The sequence below is a fragment of the Manis javanica genome, chromosome 2 (assembly GCF_040802235.1).
Source record: "Manis javanica isolate MJ-LG chromosome 2, MJ_LKY, whole genome shotgun sequence".
Classification (NCBI taxonomy): Eukaryota; Metazoa; Chordata; class Mammalia; order Pholidota; family Manidae; genus Manis; species Manis javanica.
In genome coordinates this window covers 161,427,772-161,445,378 of record NC_133157.1, presented here as the reverse complement: position 1 = coordinate 161,445,378, position 17,607 = coordinate 161,427,772, and the positions used below count along the sequence as shown (strand labels likewise).

The window sequence follows — 17,607 nt, the reverse complement described above, 5'->3', positions numbered from 1 at the left end:
AATATGAATACTCATTTGATTTTTATACTTAATTTATATGTGGATACCACATTTCTCTCTTTATTATTATTTTTAATAAAATGCTGAAATGGTAGGTAGATACAAGATAAAGGTAGAAAACATAGTTTAGTGTTGTAAGAGAGAAAATGTAGATGATCAGGTGTGTGCCTGTAGACTATGTGTTAATCCAAGCTAGGCAAGATTGCAGAAGATTTCTCTCAGAACGGGGGGGAGGTTCTAAGCCTCACCTCTGTTGATCCCCATTTTCTCACCTGATGGCCCCCCTGCAACTGTGCCTGTCTTAGGTTGTTCCTCCCTTGAGGAATCTTACCTGTCTCTGGCTAACCAGTCACACCATAAATTTAAATGGTGTGAATGCACCAATCAAAAGACAGAGTCACTGAAATGATAAAAAAAACAAGAACCATCCATATGCTGCCTACAAGAGACTCAATTTACACACAAAGGCATATACACAGACTCAAAGTGAAGGGAAGGAAAAAGATATTTCATGCACCTGATAGGGAGAGAAAGGCAGGAGTTGCAGTACTTGTATCAGACAAAATGGACTTCAAAACAAAGTCACAAGAGATGAAGAACATTACAAAATGATGAAAGGGGTCAATCCAACAAGAAGATACAACCATTATGAATATCTGTGCACCCAACACAGGAGCACCTACATATGTGAAACAAATACTAACAGAATTAAAATGGGAAATAGAATGCAATGCATTCATTTTAGGAGACTTCAACACACCACTCACTCCAAAGGACGGATCAACCAGACAGAAAGTAACTAAAGACAGAAGCATTGAACAACACACTAGAACACATGGCCCAAACAGACATCTACAGAACTGTACACCCAAAAGTAGCAGAATACACATTCTTCTCAAGTGCACATGGAACATATTCCAGAACAGACTACATATGAGGCCACAAAAAGAGCTTCAGTAAATTCAAAAAGATTAAAATTCTACCAACAAACTTCTCAGATCTCAAAGGTATAAAACTAGAAATAAATTTTACAAAGAAAACAAAAAGGCTCAAATCACATGGAGGCTTAACAACATGCTCCTAAATAATCAATGGATCAATGACCAAATTAAAGCAGAGATCAAGCAATATATGGACAGAAATGACAACAATGGCACAATACCCCAACTTCTGTGGGATGCAGGGAAGGCAGTTCTAAGAGGAAAGTATATAGCAATCCAGATTTATTTAAAGAAAGAAGAATCCCAAATAAAGAGTCTGAAGTCACAATTATTGAAACTGGAAAAAAAATAAATGAGGCCCAAAGTCAGTAGAAGGAGGGACATAATAAAGATCAGAGAAGAAAGAAAGAAAATTGTGAAGAATAAAACAATAGAAAAAAATCAATGAAACCAAAAGCTGCTCCCTTGAGAAAAACAAAATAGATAAACCCCGAGCTAGACTTATTAAGAAAAAGAGAATTTACACACATCAATAGAATCAGAAATAAGAAAGGAAAAATCACAGTGGACCCGACAGAAATACAAAGAATTATTAGAGAATACTATGAAAATCTATATGCTAACAAGCTGGATAACCTAGAAGAAATGGAGAACTTCCTAGAAAAATACAATCTTCCAAGAATGACCAAGGAAGAAACAGAAAACCTAAACTGATCAGTTACCAGCAACGAAATTGAATCGGTAATCAAAAAACTACCCAACAACAAAATTCCCGGAGCAGATGGTTTCACTGCTGAATTTTATCAGACATGTAGACAAGACATTCTCCTTAAAGTTTTCCAAAAAATAGAAGAGGATGGAATACTTCCAAACTCATTCTATGAAGCGAGCATCACTCTAATATCAAAACCAGGCAAAGACCCCACAAAAAATGAAAATTACAGACCAATATCCCTGATGAACATAGATGCAAAACTACTCAACAAAATATTACCAACTGAATTCAAAAATACATCAAGGGAAATAATATACCTGGATCAAGTGGGATTCATCTCAGTGATGCAAAGATGGTACAACATTAGAAAATCCATCAGCATCATCCACCACATCAACAAAAAGGACAAAACCACATGATTGTCTCCATAGATGCTGAAAAAGCATTTGACAAAATTCAACATCCATTCATGATAAAAACTCTCAACAAAATGGGCATAGAGGGCAAGTACCTCAACATAATAAAGGCCATATATGATAAACCCACAGCTAACATCATACTGAACAGCGAGAAGCTAAAAGCTTTTCACCTAAGATTGGTTATAACACATAGATGCCCACTCTCCCCACTGTTATTCAACATAGTACTGGAGGTCCTAGCCACGGCAATCAGACAAAATAAACAAATAAAAAGACATCTGCACTGGTAGAGAAGAAGTGAAACTGTCACTACTTGCAGATGACATGGTATTGCATATAAGAAACCCTAAAAACTCCACTCCAAAACTACTAGAACTAATATCTGAATTCAGCAAATTTGCAGGGTACAAAATTAATACACAGAAATCTGTTGCTTTCCTATATGCTAACAATGAACTAGCAGAAAGAGAAATCAGGAAAACAATTCCATTCACAATTGCATCAAATATAATAAAATACCTAGGAATAAACCTAACCAAGGAAGTGAAAGACCTATACTCTGAAAACTACAAGACACTCCTAAGAGAAATTAAAGAGGACACTAACAAATGGAAACTCATCCCATGCTCTTAGCTAGGAAGAATTAATATTGTCAAAAACGCCATCCTGCCTAAAGCAATTTACAGATGCAATGCAATCCATATCAAAATACCAACAGCATTCTTCAGTGACCTGGAACAAATAGTTCTAAAGTTCATATGGAACCATCAAAGACCCCGAATAGCCAAAGCAATCCTGAGAAAGAAGAATAAAGCAGGGGGGAATCTTGCTTCCCAAATAAAAGCTCTACTACAAAGCCACAGTAGTCAAAACAATTTGGTACTGGCACAACAACAGACCCACAGACCAGTGGAACAGAATAGGGAGTACAGACATTAACCTAAACACATACAGTAAATTAATGTACAATAAAGGAACCATGGTGTACAGTTGGGAAATGACAGCCTCTTCAATAGCTGGTGTTGGCAAAACTGGACAGCTACATGTAAAAGAATGAAACTGAATCATTGTCTAACCCCATACACAAAAGTAAATTCAAAATGTATCAAAGACCTGAATGTAAGTCATGAAACCATAAAACTCCTAGAAAAAAACATAGGCAAAAATCTCTTGGACATAAACATAAGCGACTTCTTCATGAACATATCTCCCCGGGCAAGGGAAACAAAAGCAAAAATGAACAAGTGGGGCTATCTCAAGCTGAAAGGCTTCTGTACAACAAAGGATACCACCAATAGAACAAAAAGGCCTCCTACAGTATGGGAGAATATATTCATAAATGACAGATCCAATAAAGGGTTGACATCCAAAATATATAAAGAGCTCACACACTTCAACAAACAAAAAAGCAAATAATCCAATTAAAAAATGGGCAGAGGAGCTGAACAGACGGTTCTGCAAAGAAGACATTCAGATCGCCAATAGACACATGAAAAGATGCTCCACATCGCTAATCATCAGAGAAATGCAAATTAAACCACAAAGAGATATCACCTCACACCAGTAAGGATCACCACCATCAAAAGACAAACAACAACAAAAATGTTGGTGAGGTTGTGGAGAAAGGGGAACCCTCCTACACTGCTCGTGGGAATTTAAATTAGTTCAACCATTGTGGAAAGCAATATGGAGGCTCCTCAAAAAGCTCAAAATAGAAATACCATTTGGCCTAGTAATTCCACTTCTAGGAATTTACCCTAAGAATACAGCAGCCCAGTTTGAGAAAGGTAGATGCACCCCTATGTTTATCGCAGCACTATTTACAATAGCCAAGATATGGAAGCAACCTAAATGTCCATCAGTAGATGAATGGATAAAGAAGGGGTGGTACATACACACAATGGAATATTATTCACCCATAAGAAGAAAACAGATCCTACCATTTGCAACAACATGGATGGAGCTAGAGGGTATTGTGCTCAGTGAAATAAGCCAGGCAGAGAAAGACAAGTACCAAATTATTTCATTCATATGTGGAGTATAAGAACAAAGAAAAAAACTGAAGGAACAAAACAGCAGCAGACTCACAGAACCCAAGAATGGACTAACAATTACCAAAGGGAAAGGGACTGGGGAGTATGTGTGGGAAGGGAGGGATAAGTGGAGGGGGAGAAAGGGGTCTTTACAATTAGCATGTATAATGTGGGGTGAGGCACGGTGAGGGATGTGCAACACAGAGAAGACAAATAGTGACTCTATAGCATCTTACTGCCCTGCTGGACAATGACTGTAATGGGGTTTGTGGGGGGGACTTGGTGAAGGGGGGAGCCTAGTAAACATAATGTTCCTCATGTAATTGTAGATTAATGATACAAAAAAAAAAGAAATACAGCATTAGAATGCATAACTTCCATCATTTGTTCCCAATTTATATGTTGATTTTGATTCTGTCCTATTTTAGTCTTACTAATTTAACATTTTGAGCTCAGATCCTTTATTACATGTACAAAAATGTAAGAAAGAGTTTGTAAATCAAAACTTTTTTTTATAAGTTGACCACAGTTATTTCTGGTGCCAAAACCTGACCTGAATGGAACATTAGACGGCATAGTCCTTATAGAAATCCTGTATATTATCAATATTCATGTATTTCAGGGCCAACTACTAATTTGTTTGATAGGTTGCTGCTTTATAACATTGTTATTCTTTTTATAAAATCCAAGATTTCTTAATTTTTAAACCCATCTGCCCCAAGAATTTTTATCTTAAGAAATTGTGAGCCTGTGTTTTATACAGTCACTTTATATTTACTTGCGTATTTACATATTTTTGCTCACCTCTTCTGTGTCGTAGGCCTGTCATTTGGGATCATTTCCAGAAGGAAGTGAAGATGTATTTAGTTGGTTACTATTATTTTAGTGGTAAACTGTTCTACTGTATATTAATTTTACCCTTTTTCTTGAAACTTAGTTTGGCTAGATAAAAGAATTAAAAAACTGTTTTCACTTACATGAAAGATGCAATTCTGTTTTCTAAACTCTAGTGTTACCTGACTTCCATGTTGGTCTTAAAATGATAGCCATGAGTCTAATTTCCGTAACTTTGTAGGTAACCTTTTTCACCTGGTTTTAGGATTAGCTCTTTATTTGGTGTTAACGTACTTTTACATACTTTCACAGTGATCTGTTCAAGTTTGGAACTCTTTTTATTTGTCCTGTTTGTAATTCATTGGACTAGTGGACTTATGGTTGATGTCTTTTAACAATTTTGGGAAATTCTCAGGCATTGTCTCTTAAATGTTACCTCTTAATTCTCTTTTGTGTTCTCTTTGTCTCGTACTTTCTTCTCTCTTTCTTTGTCACATCCTGGGTAGGTTCTTTGGATCATCTTAGGTACTAATTCATTCTTTCTTTTAATTTGTTTTATCTAGCCATTGAGGTTTTTTTTCTTAGTTTTATTTAAATAAAATTTGCATTCTATAAAATTCAGCCATTTAGAGTGTACAAAGGAGTGGTTTTCAGTATATTTAGCCAGTTGTGCAACCTTCCTTATAATCTTAGAATGTTTTCATCATCCCCAAAAGAAACTTGCCCATAAGAACTCACTCTCCGTCATTCTACTCCCTAACCTCAGGCAGCCACCAGTCTGCTTTCTGTATCTAAAGATTTGCCTATTCTAGACATTTTATATAAACGGTATCATCCTTTATGTAATGATACCGGTATGTGGCCTTTTGTGACTGACTGCTTTCACTTAGTGTAATGTTTTTGACGTTTGTCTATGTTGCAGCATGTATCAGTACTTCATTCTTTTATGTCCAGGAAATACTCCGTCGTATTGATGTAACATGTTTTGTTTACCCATTTATAAGTTACTTGGGTTGCTTCCATCATTTTTTGGGGGGGGGGGTGATCATTAATATACAATTACATGAGCAACATTGTGGTTACTGTAGATTCCGTCCATTATCAAGTCCCCACCACATACCCCATTACAGTCACTCTCCGTCAGCATAGTAAGATGCCATAGAGTCACTACTTGTCTTCTCTGTGCTATACTGCCTTCCCCGTGCCTCCCCCTACATTATGTGTCCTAACCACCCCCATATTATGTGTCCTAATCGTAATGCCCCTTTTTCTCCTTAGAAATGGTGCAGCGATAAACATAGGGGTGCATATGTCTTTTTCAAACTGGGTTCCTGCATTCTTAAGTACATTCCTAGGAGTGGAATTCCTGGATGAAATGGTATTTCTATTTTTAATTTTTTCAGGAACCTCCGTACTGCTTTCCATAATGGTTGAACTAATTTACATTCCTGCCAGCCATGTAGTGTAGCAGGGTTCCCCTTTCTCCACATCCTTGCCAACATTTGTTGTTTTTTGTCTTTTGGATGTTTGCCATCCTAACTGGTGTGAGGTGATATCTCTTTGTGGTTTTATTTGCATTTCTCTGATTATTATCATTGTGGAGGTTGCTTCCATCTTTTGGCTGTTAATGAATAATTCTTGAACATTTGTTTAATTGTATGTGGACATGTTTTATCATCATCCATTGAGCCCTTACATCTTGTTTTTATTTATACGAGAAATACACTTCTAGATTCTTGTTGTAAAAGAGGTATGATACAGAAGTATATAGTGCAAATAGTGGTGTCTTCTTTCTCTTCCATTTCCAACTGTAGACTGGAACCACTGTAAAATACGGTTAACCCTTGAACAGTGTGAGGGTTACGGGCGCTGTCCTCTGTGTAGTCAAAAATCCACATACAACTTTGATTTTCTAAAACTACTAATAACCTGTTGCCTAGAAGCCTTACTGATAACATAAACAGTTGATTAATGTGTATCTTATATGTAGTATATACTATATTCTTACTGTATAGTAAGCTAGAGAAAAGAAAATGTTTTTCAGATTGTCACAGATCTCCAGAAAATTTTTCAGTGTATTTATTGAAAAAAACCTGCAGGTGGACCCGCATAGTTCAAACCTTTGTTGTTCAGTGGTTAGCTGTGGTTGAATGTGCTTCCTTCTGGTTTCCATTGTGTACATATACATAACATTTGTTTTAACAAATTGCTTGCTTTTGTTTTAACATAAAGGGATTAGATGTATTTTTTAGACTTTTTCTTCATTTCAGTATGTTTTGGGGTTCTTTTGTTGTAAATACACATAATTGCACATCATTCTTTCTTCGTATTATTTCCATAGTACTTCCACATTCCAGAATTTGTATAACTTAATTAACTAATAGATATATTGTTTCTGGAGTTTGCTCTTGTAAATAGTGAAGCAGTCAATATCCTTATTAATTTCTGTTAGACATTTATTAATAAGGCAAAAAATCATAAATGTGCCATAAAAAGAAAATAAATCCTGCTATTTGCAACAACATAGATGGACTTAGAGGGTATTATGCTCAGTGAAACAAGCCAGAAAGACACATAACATATGATTTCACTTACTTGTAGAATATAAAAACAGAAGGAACAAAATAGCAGTAGACTTATAGACACTGAGAAGTGACTAGTGGTTACCAAGGGTGAGGGATGGAGGCAGGGAGAAGGAGGGGGATAAAAGGGCACAGTAATTCACAATCACAATATAAGTTGGTCATGGGGGTGGTAGTATGGCATGGAGAATATAGTCATTGACTCTGTGACATCTTTCAGTGTTGACAGATAATAACCACACTAGAGGAGGTGAGGATTTAATAATATGGGTAACTGTTGAACCACACTATGTTGTACATTTGAGACTGACCTAAGATTTTATATCAACAATACTTCAATTAAGTATCTGTGCTAAGCACAGTTTTGAATACTAGGGACACAAAGATAAATAGACCATAATCTCTGCCTTAGAGTTTAAGTTGTTCACAGTTATGTAAGTGCTGCAATAATATAAATTAAATTAATTGGGGATCTGGTGTTTTTTCAGTTGCAGAAGATAGATTTTTTAATCATATCAGGTATTGCATGCTATTGTCTTCTCAAGAATGTCTCATTTGGTCCTTTTTAATTTTTAATGTGTCTTTCTAGATTCCGTAAAGCAAAATTGTTGCCTCAAAGAACAGTCTTGTATTCCTCCAAGATTTCTGTTTTATTCTGCCAGTTGCCTGAAGCATTATTTACCAGACCACTTTTGAGTAGATTTTTGCCTAAGATTCTCAGGTAGCAGAAATTCAGACTGCAAACCCATGTGGGTGTCTGCTTGAGGTTATGACATTCCATGGAAGAATTTTTACTTCACTACCCATTTCTAGGTTCAGAATAGGCTAGTTTCATTGTCTCCATCTGTGCCTTTTATCGTGCTTAGACTTATACTGAGGGGTCATAGTTTTTTGTAGTTCTCTTGTCAGGTTCCTTACTTTTTGGCCTTGTCCTCTTGGATTTGATAGAAACCCCCAAGGGAAAATCCAACCCCTATCCTTCTATTTCAGAATTCCTGCATTTGTTTTGTTTTGATTTTCTATAAAATTATTCAGAGTATTTACTCTGCCATTTTATTGGAAATGAGATTCTGCTTAGTCTCCAAAACGTATTCTTCCTTTGGCTTCGAGTTTACCACAGTCCTGCTTTTTTTCCTCTGACCACTCTCTCTTTTCAGACACTAAGGTACCCTGAAAGCTTATAGAAATTATTTACATATTGTCTCTCCTTTTTAGGCTCTGGGCTTTTTTAGAACAAGAAATCATTTAGTTTTGTCACTTTTTGCATTCCTAATCTGATTTTTGAAAATGTTAGTTCAAAATAAGAATGATTACTTCCATTTCTTAAAGGGTTTCCATTACCAAAAAGTGGAAAGAGTGTCAATAATAACTGTTAGGATCTAAGGTTTGTAGAAGCATACCTAGAATTCAGTAGGATATAATGTTTCCTTAATTTGCACAAATCAAAATCTGCTTTATTTTATTTTATTATTAAGGTATCATTGATATATACTCTTATGAAGGTTTCACATGAAAAATATTGTGGTTACTCCATTCACCTATATTAAGTTCCCCCCATATCCCATTGAAGTCACTGTCCATCAGTGTAGTAAGATGCCACAGAGTCACTATATGTCTTCTCTGTGCTATACTGTCTTCCCTGTGACACCCCACACACCATGTGTACCAATCATAATACCCCTCGATTCCTTCTCCCTCCCTCCCCACCCACCGTCCCCTTTAGTAACCCCTAGTCTCTTCTTGAAGTCTGTGAGTCTGCTGCTGTTTTGTTCCTTCAGAATCTGCTTCATTTTAAAATAATGTAAAATTAGTGCTTTGCCTAGCATTTCACCCTGAAAGAGAAATGGCTGTTGTTGCAATTGCTTAATATTGTTGAGGGGAAAATAGTGGTTACTAGATAATGTAATGATATTAATGTGTATGGTCTTATTTTTTCTATCATGCTCCTCTTATTAACCTCCCACCCTTGGATGATTAGTAAATAAAATTGGAGAAAACATTGTTGGCCATATTATGTGCAGTTGTATTAGCAACCATTGTCATAACTCTACATTTTAAATGTTTTCCTGTGTCTTGTTTAAATTTCTCTATACCCTAAAGAAGTGTTACCATGCTTTAGAGTATAGACATACCTTGGAGATACTGTGGATTCAGCTCCAGACACCACAGTAAAAGCAGATACCACAATAAAGCAAATATTGCAATAAAATGAATCAAACTAATTTTTGGGTTGCCCAGTTCATATAAAAGTTATGTTTACAATATAATCTTAGTATGTATACTATGTTTTCATGTTAAGCAAGCAATAATATGTCTAAAATATACGTATCTTTATTTTAAAATACTGCTAAAAAATGCTAATCATCATTTCATTGAGTCATAATCCTTTTGCTGGTGGAGGGTCTCACCTTGATTAATGTTCATGGCTGCTGACTGATCAGGATAGTGGTTCCGAAGGTTTGAGATGGCTGTGGCAATTTCTTAAAATAAGACAGCAGTGAAGTTTGCTGCATCCATTGACTCTTCCTTTCACAAATGATTTCTCTGTCGTATGTGATGCTATTGGATGACATTTGACTCACAGTAGGAGTACTTTCAAAATTGCAGTCAGGCCTCCTAAACCATACAGTGCTTTATCAACTTAAGTTTATGTAGTAGTTTAAATCCATTGTCATTTCAACTGTCTTCACAGCATCTTCAGCATGAGTAGATTCCATCTCAACAATCACTCTTTGCTCATCCTTAAAAAGTAACTCTTTAGCCATTCAGATTTTATCATGACATCACAGAAATACTGTTACATCTTCAGGCTCCACTCCTAATTCTAGTTCTCTTGCCACAGCTGCAGTTACTTCTTCCACTGAAATTCTTACATGAAGTTGGATCAACTTCCCAACTCCTATAAATGTTGATATTTTGACCTCTTCCCATAAATCACAAATATCCTTAATGGTTTCTAGAATGGTGAATCCTTCCCAGAATGTTTTCAGTTGGCTTTGTCCAGATCCATCATAGAAATTACTATCTATGGCAGCTGTAGTCTTACGAAATTAAGTACTAAGACATGTAAGTCAAAATTATTCCTTGGTACATAGGCTGCAGAATGGATGTTGTGTGAGCAGGCATTCAAACAACGTGAATATCATTGTACATCTCCATCAGAGCTCTTGGGTGATCAAGTGCATTGTTAATAATAAGCAGCATATTGAATTTTTTTTTCTGAGCAGTGGGCCTCAACAGTGGGTTTCAAATATTCACTAAGCCATATTATAAACAGATGGGCTGTTATCCAGTCTCTGTTGCTCCATTTACTGTGTAGACCACAGGCAAAATAAATGTAGCATAATTCTTAAAGGACATAGGATTTTTGGAATGCTAAATGAGCATTGACTTCAGCATAAAGTCACCACTTACACTAGCCCTTAACAAGAAAGTCAGCCTGTCCTTGGAAGCTTTGATGCCAGATGTTGACTTTTCCTAACTATAAAAGTCCTAGTTGGCATCTTCTAAGAGAAAGCTGTTTCATCTGCATTGAAAATCTTTTGTTTTCAATGTTGTAGCCACCTCCACTACTTATCTTAGCTAGATCTTCTGGGTAACTTGCTGCAGCTTCTCCAGCACTTTGATGTTAGGGAGATGTCTTCTTTCCTTATGAACCTCATAAACCAACCCTTGCTAGCTTCAAACTTTTCTTTACAGATTTCACACTTCCCAGCTTTCAAAGAATTGAAGAGTCAGGGTTTGTTCTGGATCAGGGTTTTGGCTTAAGGGAATGTGGTTGATCTGATCTTCTATCGAGACCATTAACACTTTCTCTGTATCATGAGTGAGGCTGTGTTTTATTGTTCATGTGTTCAGAAGAGTAGCACTTCTTAACTTCCTTCAAGAACTTCCTTTGCATTCACACCTTGGCTAACTGGCACAAAAGACCTAGCTTGTGGCCTGTTTTGGCTTCTGACATGCCTACCTCAGTAAATGTAATCATTTCTAGCTTTTGTTTTAAAGTGAGGAACGTGCCACTCTTCTTTTCACTTGAACATTTAGAGGCCATTATAGGTTTATTAATTGGTCTAATTTCAATATTACTGTGTCTCAGGGAATAGGGAGGCCCAAGGAGAAGGAGAGAGATTGAGAAACAACCAGTTGAGAGAGCAGTGAGAACACACACATTAAGTTTGCTGTCTTAAGTGGTCATGGTTTGTGGCACTGCAAAACAGTTACAATAATAACATCAGAGATCACTGATCACAGATCACCATAATAAATATAATAATGAAAAAGTTTGTGATGACTGCAATAATTACCAAAATGTGACACAGAGAAATGAACTGAGCAAATGCTGTTGAGAAAATGGTTCCAATAGATTTGCTCTGCCCAGGGTTGCCATGATCCTTTCGCTTGTGAAAAACACAGTATCTGTGAAGCACAGTAAAACAAGGTATGCCTGTAGTTTCTCAGGGTGTCAGCTTGAGGTAAAGCTTTATAAGATGTGAGGCCTTATGCTCCGTCCCCTTAACTTGCTCCATTTATTACCATATTTTAATATACCATATGCTTACTGTTTTGTTACTATTTATTGACTGTCTCTTCACCTACTAGAATTTAAACTTTACAGGGCCAGGAATCTTGTCAAGTTTGTTTATTGATTTATTGCCATTGTTTGTATATAAAAAGGATATATTTTTTTCTGGTTTTGACTTACAACAAGAGTATGAATTAAATTTTCTGTTCCTTGGCTCCAATATAACAATAGTGTGGGATAATACTTCTAGAAACTTATGAGTTTAGAAATTGTATTGTTTTAGATTTGAATGAGCTTTTAGGATGCTATTTAAAATACTGAGCTCTCTTTCTCTAGGAGCATTTCAATATATGTGGTATTCTTCAACTTAAAACAGTTAACATTCATTATAAAACAACCGTAATAGTACTTTTTATACATCACCCTCATCTGTCTGTAAAAGTAGAAAACTGGAACTAATAAATAAGCATAGGCATTGATGAAAATGATGAGGGGCTGAAGAGGCAAAGATCCTACATTGGGATGAAACTCCATGGTTTATCATCGTGTTACACAAAAAATGTGGTCTGTGAACCTGGGCCATGCTTTTCATGTTAGGAGGACTTGGAGAAATTGTTCCTAATTTCTCCACTTAGTTTCATTGAGGTGGTATAGTACATTTTAAGAGCACATGAAGCAGTAAATGTTAGCCAGTATCAGTGCCAGCACTGGAGGAGAGCTGGGATTTGTTACACCAGAATAATGTGATGGATTCACCAAATCAGTAAACCATTTTGTTGGGTAACACAGATGGGCTTGGAGAGGGAGATACAGCAGAGAAAGAAAGGAGGACATGTAGGAAGTAGTATCAGGGTGGGGAGAACATTTCTTCTTTCAATTCACCCTTCATTATACTCAGGAGACCTAGGGATAATTATACCAATAAAGCTTCTTAGCTTGCCTTATATCAGTGTGTTTCAGTTGGTAGTTTATGCATATTGACCCTCCTTTATATCATTGATTCTATAGCAAGGGTTGTCCTCCCTGTCTTAAGACTTAAGTTCTCAAAATCTGCATGATTTCCATAGCAGTGTTTCCCAAAATGTGGTCATTGAAACAAGACTTTTCCAAGGTGCTCTGCCCTAAAAGGGTTCTATTACTTTTGAAGAAATCACTTCTTTCTTGAGCTCAGTTGTTCCTAAAAATTTCCTTGATCGCAGAACCCTCATTTTTAAGTAGAATAAAAAAACCTGTTCTAACATAAAAATTTATCACTGATATATTCTTTCTTTATTCGAAACAAGTTATTTAGGCAGCTTTATTTCTGTATTTTAGATAATTAAGACTTAACTAATTTTCATTTGTAATTATTTTGCATTTTGGAAGGCAGCAGAGTTCAGAAATTCTAAGTAGATATTTTCATTGTTACTAGCAGTTATGATACTCAAGATCTGAGGATACGTTTTCATTTTTAGCAACTTACAGAGCCATTTATTAAAAGTTCTATTACAATTTTCATCAGAGAAAGGAGGAGTTTTCTAATCTGTAGTGGCGTTGGATGATGTGAAACTTACTTAAATTTAAAGGTGTCATGAATTGAAAATATTTAGGAACATTGCTTTATTGATAGTAATATTTCACTATCCAGAAAAAGCAGACACTGACTTTCAAGCAGAGAATTGTTGAGTTCTGACCAGGATGTCCATGCTTGTCTACTTTAATCCAAGAAAAGATGCTCATTAAGAATCTTTATAATGTTGCATGCAATTCTAATAACATTGGTTATTTGGTTTTTAAACCCATAAATTATGGGCTGCTATGGTTTTTGTTTGAGTTTATTATACACTGGAAAAGAATGTCCACTAGTGATTACAAGGGAAGAGTTGAATAATAAAAGAAAGCTGTATAAATGCAAAAATACATAGCCATTTTGGGTCATCTACAATGTGAAAAAATACGTATCTTGAACCCTGACGTTATATTCTCATGTTGAAAGATTAAAATATGTACAAATGAAACTATTTAAGAAAATAGACATATGGACTGTAAATTATAAATTACAATTATTTAAATTTTTTCAAAAGACTTTTTGTATGAAAGGTTACTTGTGTAGTTCCTCTGAAAAGTTTGTCTGTCTGAAATGTTGCATTCTTTATGGATTTTAGAGAACTTAGGTTTTTTATAATAGGAAGGCACAACTTTTTATAATAGGATGCACAACTAAACTTTTTACACCCTTTTAACCTAGGCTGAGACCTTATGACCTCAGTAGAGAAGCTGTGTTTTGTAGGTAGCTGGCTGCTCTTCATAAGCACTTTATAGTATCATTGTTCACAAATATATTTAGAAATATTTTGACAATAGATTGTGAATTTTAAGATAGCAATTAAAAATTTGAGAGTTGGGCATATAAGATATACAGAAGATTTAAAGAGCTTGTAAATGAAAATGTACGTGCATCTGGAGGAATTTAATCAAGGAATTCAAACTGTATTAACTAGAGGGATATGTTGGAAAGAAAAGTATAATTATTATTGATACTTTTTCTAGAAACGACTGCAGAAAGAACTGTTGGCTTTGCAAAATGACCCACCTCCCGGGATGACTTTAAATGAAAAGAGTGTTCAAAATTCAATTACACAGTAAGTATTTGACTTTTAAAGTACTTACGTGTTTCTTTTATTATCAATGTAAAGCATGTATAACTATATACTTACTTTTAAAACAGAATTATTTACATATTTCGTCCCATTTTCTTGCACCAGGAAATAAACATCTAATCTATGCATTTATGTGCACAATTTTATGTAATAATATTGTACACATTGTATATAATGTATAATTTGTAAAACTTCCTTTTTTTTTTTGAGAGGGCATCTCTCATATTTATTGATCAAATGGTTGTTAACAACAATAAAATTCAGTATAGGGGGGTCAATGCTCAATGTACAATCATTAATTCATCTCAAGTCTAATTCTCGTCAGTCTCCAATCTTCTGAAGCATAACGAACAAGTTCTTACATGGTGAACGAATTCTTACATAGTGAATAAATTCTTACATGGTGAACAGTACAAGGGCATTCATCACAGAAACTTTCGGTTTTGATCACGCATTATGACCTATAAACAATCAGGTCAAATATGAATATTCGTTTGATTTTTGTACTTGATTTATATGTTGATCCCACATTTCTCCCTTTATTATTATTATTATTTTTATTTTTAATAAAATGCTGAAGTGGTAGGTAGATGCAAGATAAAGGTAGAAAACATAGTTTAGTGTTGTAAGAGGGCAAATGTAGATGATCAGATGATCAGGTGTGTGCCTATGGACTAAGTATTAATCCAGGCTAGACAAGGGCAGCAAAACATCCACGGATGCAGACGATTTCTCTCAAAGCAGGGGGGGTGAGGTTCTGAGCCTCACCTCTGTTGATCCCCAAATTCTCACCTGATGGCCCCCCTGCGACTGTACCTGTCTTAGGTTGTTCCTCCCTTGAGGAATCTTACCCATCTCTGGCTAACCAGTCATCTTCCGGGGCCATACAGGGAGATGTAAAGTTGGTAAGTGAGAGAGAAGCCATATTGTTTGAAAAGGTTAGCTTTTTACTTCTTTGCAGATTTATGGCCTGTGGCTTCTATGCCCAGCACTTGTCTCGAGGTATCTTTACCACCTGGAGGAATTATGATACTCGGTAAATTCGATATGAGGCATGAATTCTATTTAAGGGTTGTAATTAAGAAGAAAGAAGAAAAGCTATAGATGTAGCATATGGAAGGAAACATGGGAGGATTGATTATTTCTTTGACATATCTTCTTGTAGAGTACCTTAAGTATATATAGGTTTTAAACTACTAACTAATTTGCACACACATATTAACATAATAGGAATATGGTGACATAAACAAAGCAAATCTATAATTACCATCCATCTCCAGTGAAGCCAAGAAAACCATTTAGGCACCCTAGGCATTTGTGAAAATTTGTCTATGATATGATGGATATTGTCCAACTGTATTTGAACAGTCTGAGAGAAATCAGACAAATTAAAGCAGCCCATTTCTGGGATCTGTTCACATCCCATATGTTCTTTTAACTGTAGATAGTCTATAGTCATGAGATTTTGGAGTGCTACAACTTGCACCCCTCCCAACTCCTGGTTGAGTTCCAACAGTACAGATCCTGTCAAATTCGTTGTCTCACTGTATGCACATGCCAGCCTAGACATCTCCCTCCTCATTCCTATGGCAAGTCCAGGAGACGGTGGGCTGGATGCAGCCACAACCGCAGCATCGTCTGGATCCCTGTGGAGGCTTTTAGATGATCATCCCCCGGCACAAGTCGTCCAGAGAGTGCTGATGCCGGAATCTCCTCCTCATATCGTATCTTAGTTCATTTTCTGGGTATCCAAGCTAGGCCTTGATCTTCTGCATAGAAACAAACAGACCCTTTGCCCACACTTTGACATGCCCTCTATACCACTGTGCAGAACTCATTGGAGGTCAGCACACAGTAACTGCTTTTTTTTTTTTTTTAAGAGAAAGGAATATTATCAGAAAAGAGTACCTTCATAGCTGATCATCTGACACCCTTTAAGTGAACAACATTAAGGATATTTAAAGCATGCGTTGATCTTTGATTTACCAATAAAAAACTTCCTTTTTTAAACCATGTCTTTGGTTAGTAATATATTTTTTTAATTTCCTCCTGATGAAGCAGCATTTTAAAACTTTGGTCTAATTTTGTTTATGAAATGACCATCTATAGTAGACCAGTTTAGAATGAGATTATTTATCAGATTTTCCATAAACACATTGAAGGCTTTGAAGAGAGTAACAGAAAAGAGGTGTTCATCGCTATGCCCTGAACACATTGCCTCTTGTACAGAAGGTAGCTAAAGGAATGTCAGGCTCTCAGCAATCTTTTCTGATAAATTTTTGCATGAGGATGAAAAGTGAAAGGTGGGAGGACACAGAAGTGTTCTAATTCAGCTCCTTCCTTGGGAGGGGAGTAGAAGTCTCTTCCCAGAGATGATACCAAGAAGAACAGAGAGATCAGAGATGATACCAAGAAGAGCAGAGATACAGCTCTCTTCTTAAAAATGAGCATTTGAAATGTTTACAAGAATATCATCCTAAAATCTCACAATCCAGTCTAGTCTATCCATATCACTTCCTTGATTTAATAATTCTGTTAGACAAGAGTAAATGTTCTGAAATAGGGGGACATTTTAAAATAATTGACCCTCTCATTAAAAAAAAACCTCAAAATAAGTTCAGTGCAAAACTGAGCAGAAAGTGCAGAGATTTCCTATATACCCTCTACTCTTAGACATGCATTGTATCCTGTTACCAATATTCCCCAACAGAGTGATACATTTGTTACTATTGATGAACCTGCATTGACATACCATTATCATTCAGAGTCTGTAGTTTACATTACAATTCACTATCAGTTGTTGCACTTTCTATGGACTTGGGAAAATGCATAATGGCATCTGTCGTCATTATGGTATCATAAAGAATATTTCTACTGCCCTAACGATCCCTTTTGCTCTTCCTGTTCATCCCATTCCAACCC

General features: G+C 36.0%; 1 protein-coding gene across 2 annotated transcripts in view; it reads left to right on the top strand.

Moving 5' to 3' along the window:
• The window catches only part of UBE2W (ubiquitin conjugating enzyme E2 W), a 64,440-nt gene that overhangs the window by 22,648 nt on the left and 24,185 nt on the right, over positions 1 to 17,607 (top strand). For both annotated transcript variants that reach the window (XM_036997961.2, XM_036997962.2), the window contains one exon: positions 14,576 to 14,667. In XM_036997961.2, the coding sequence (XP_036853856.1) occupies positions 14,576 to 14,667 (92 nt within the window). The remainder of the gene's footprint in view (positions 1 to 14,575; positions 14,668 to 17,607) is intronic.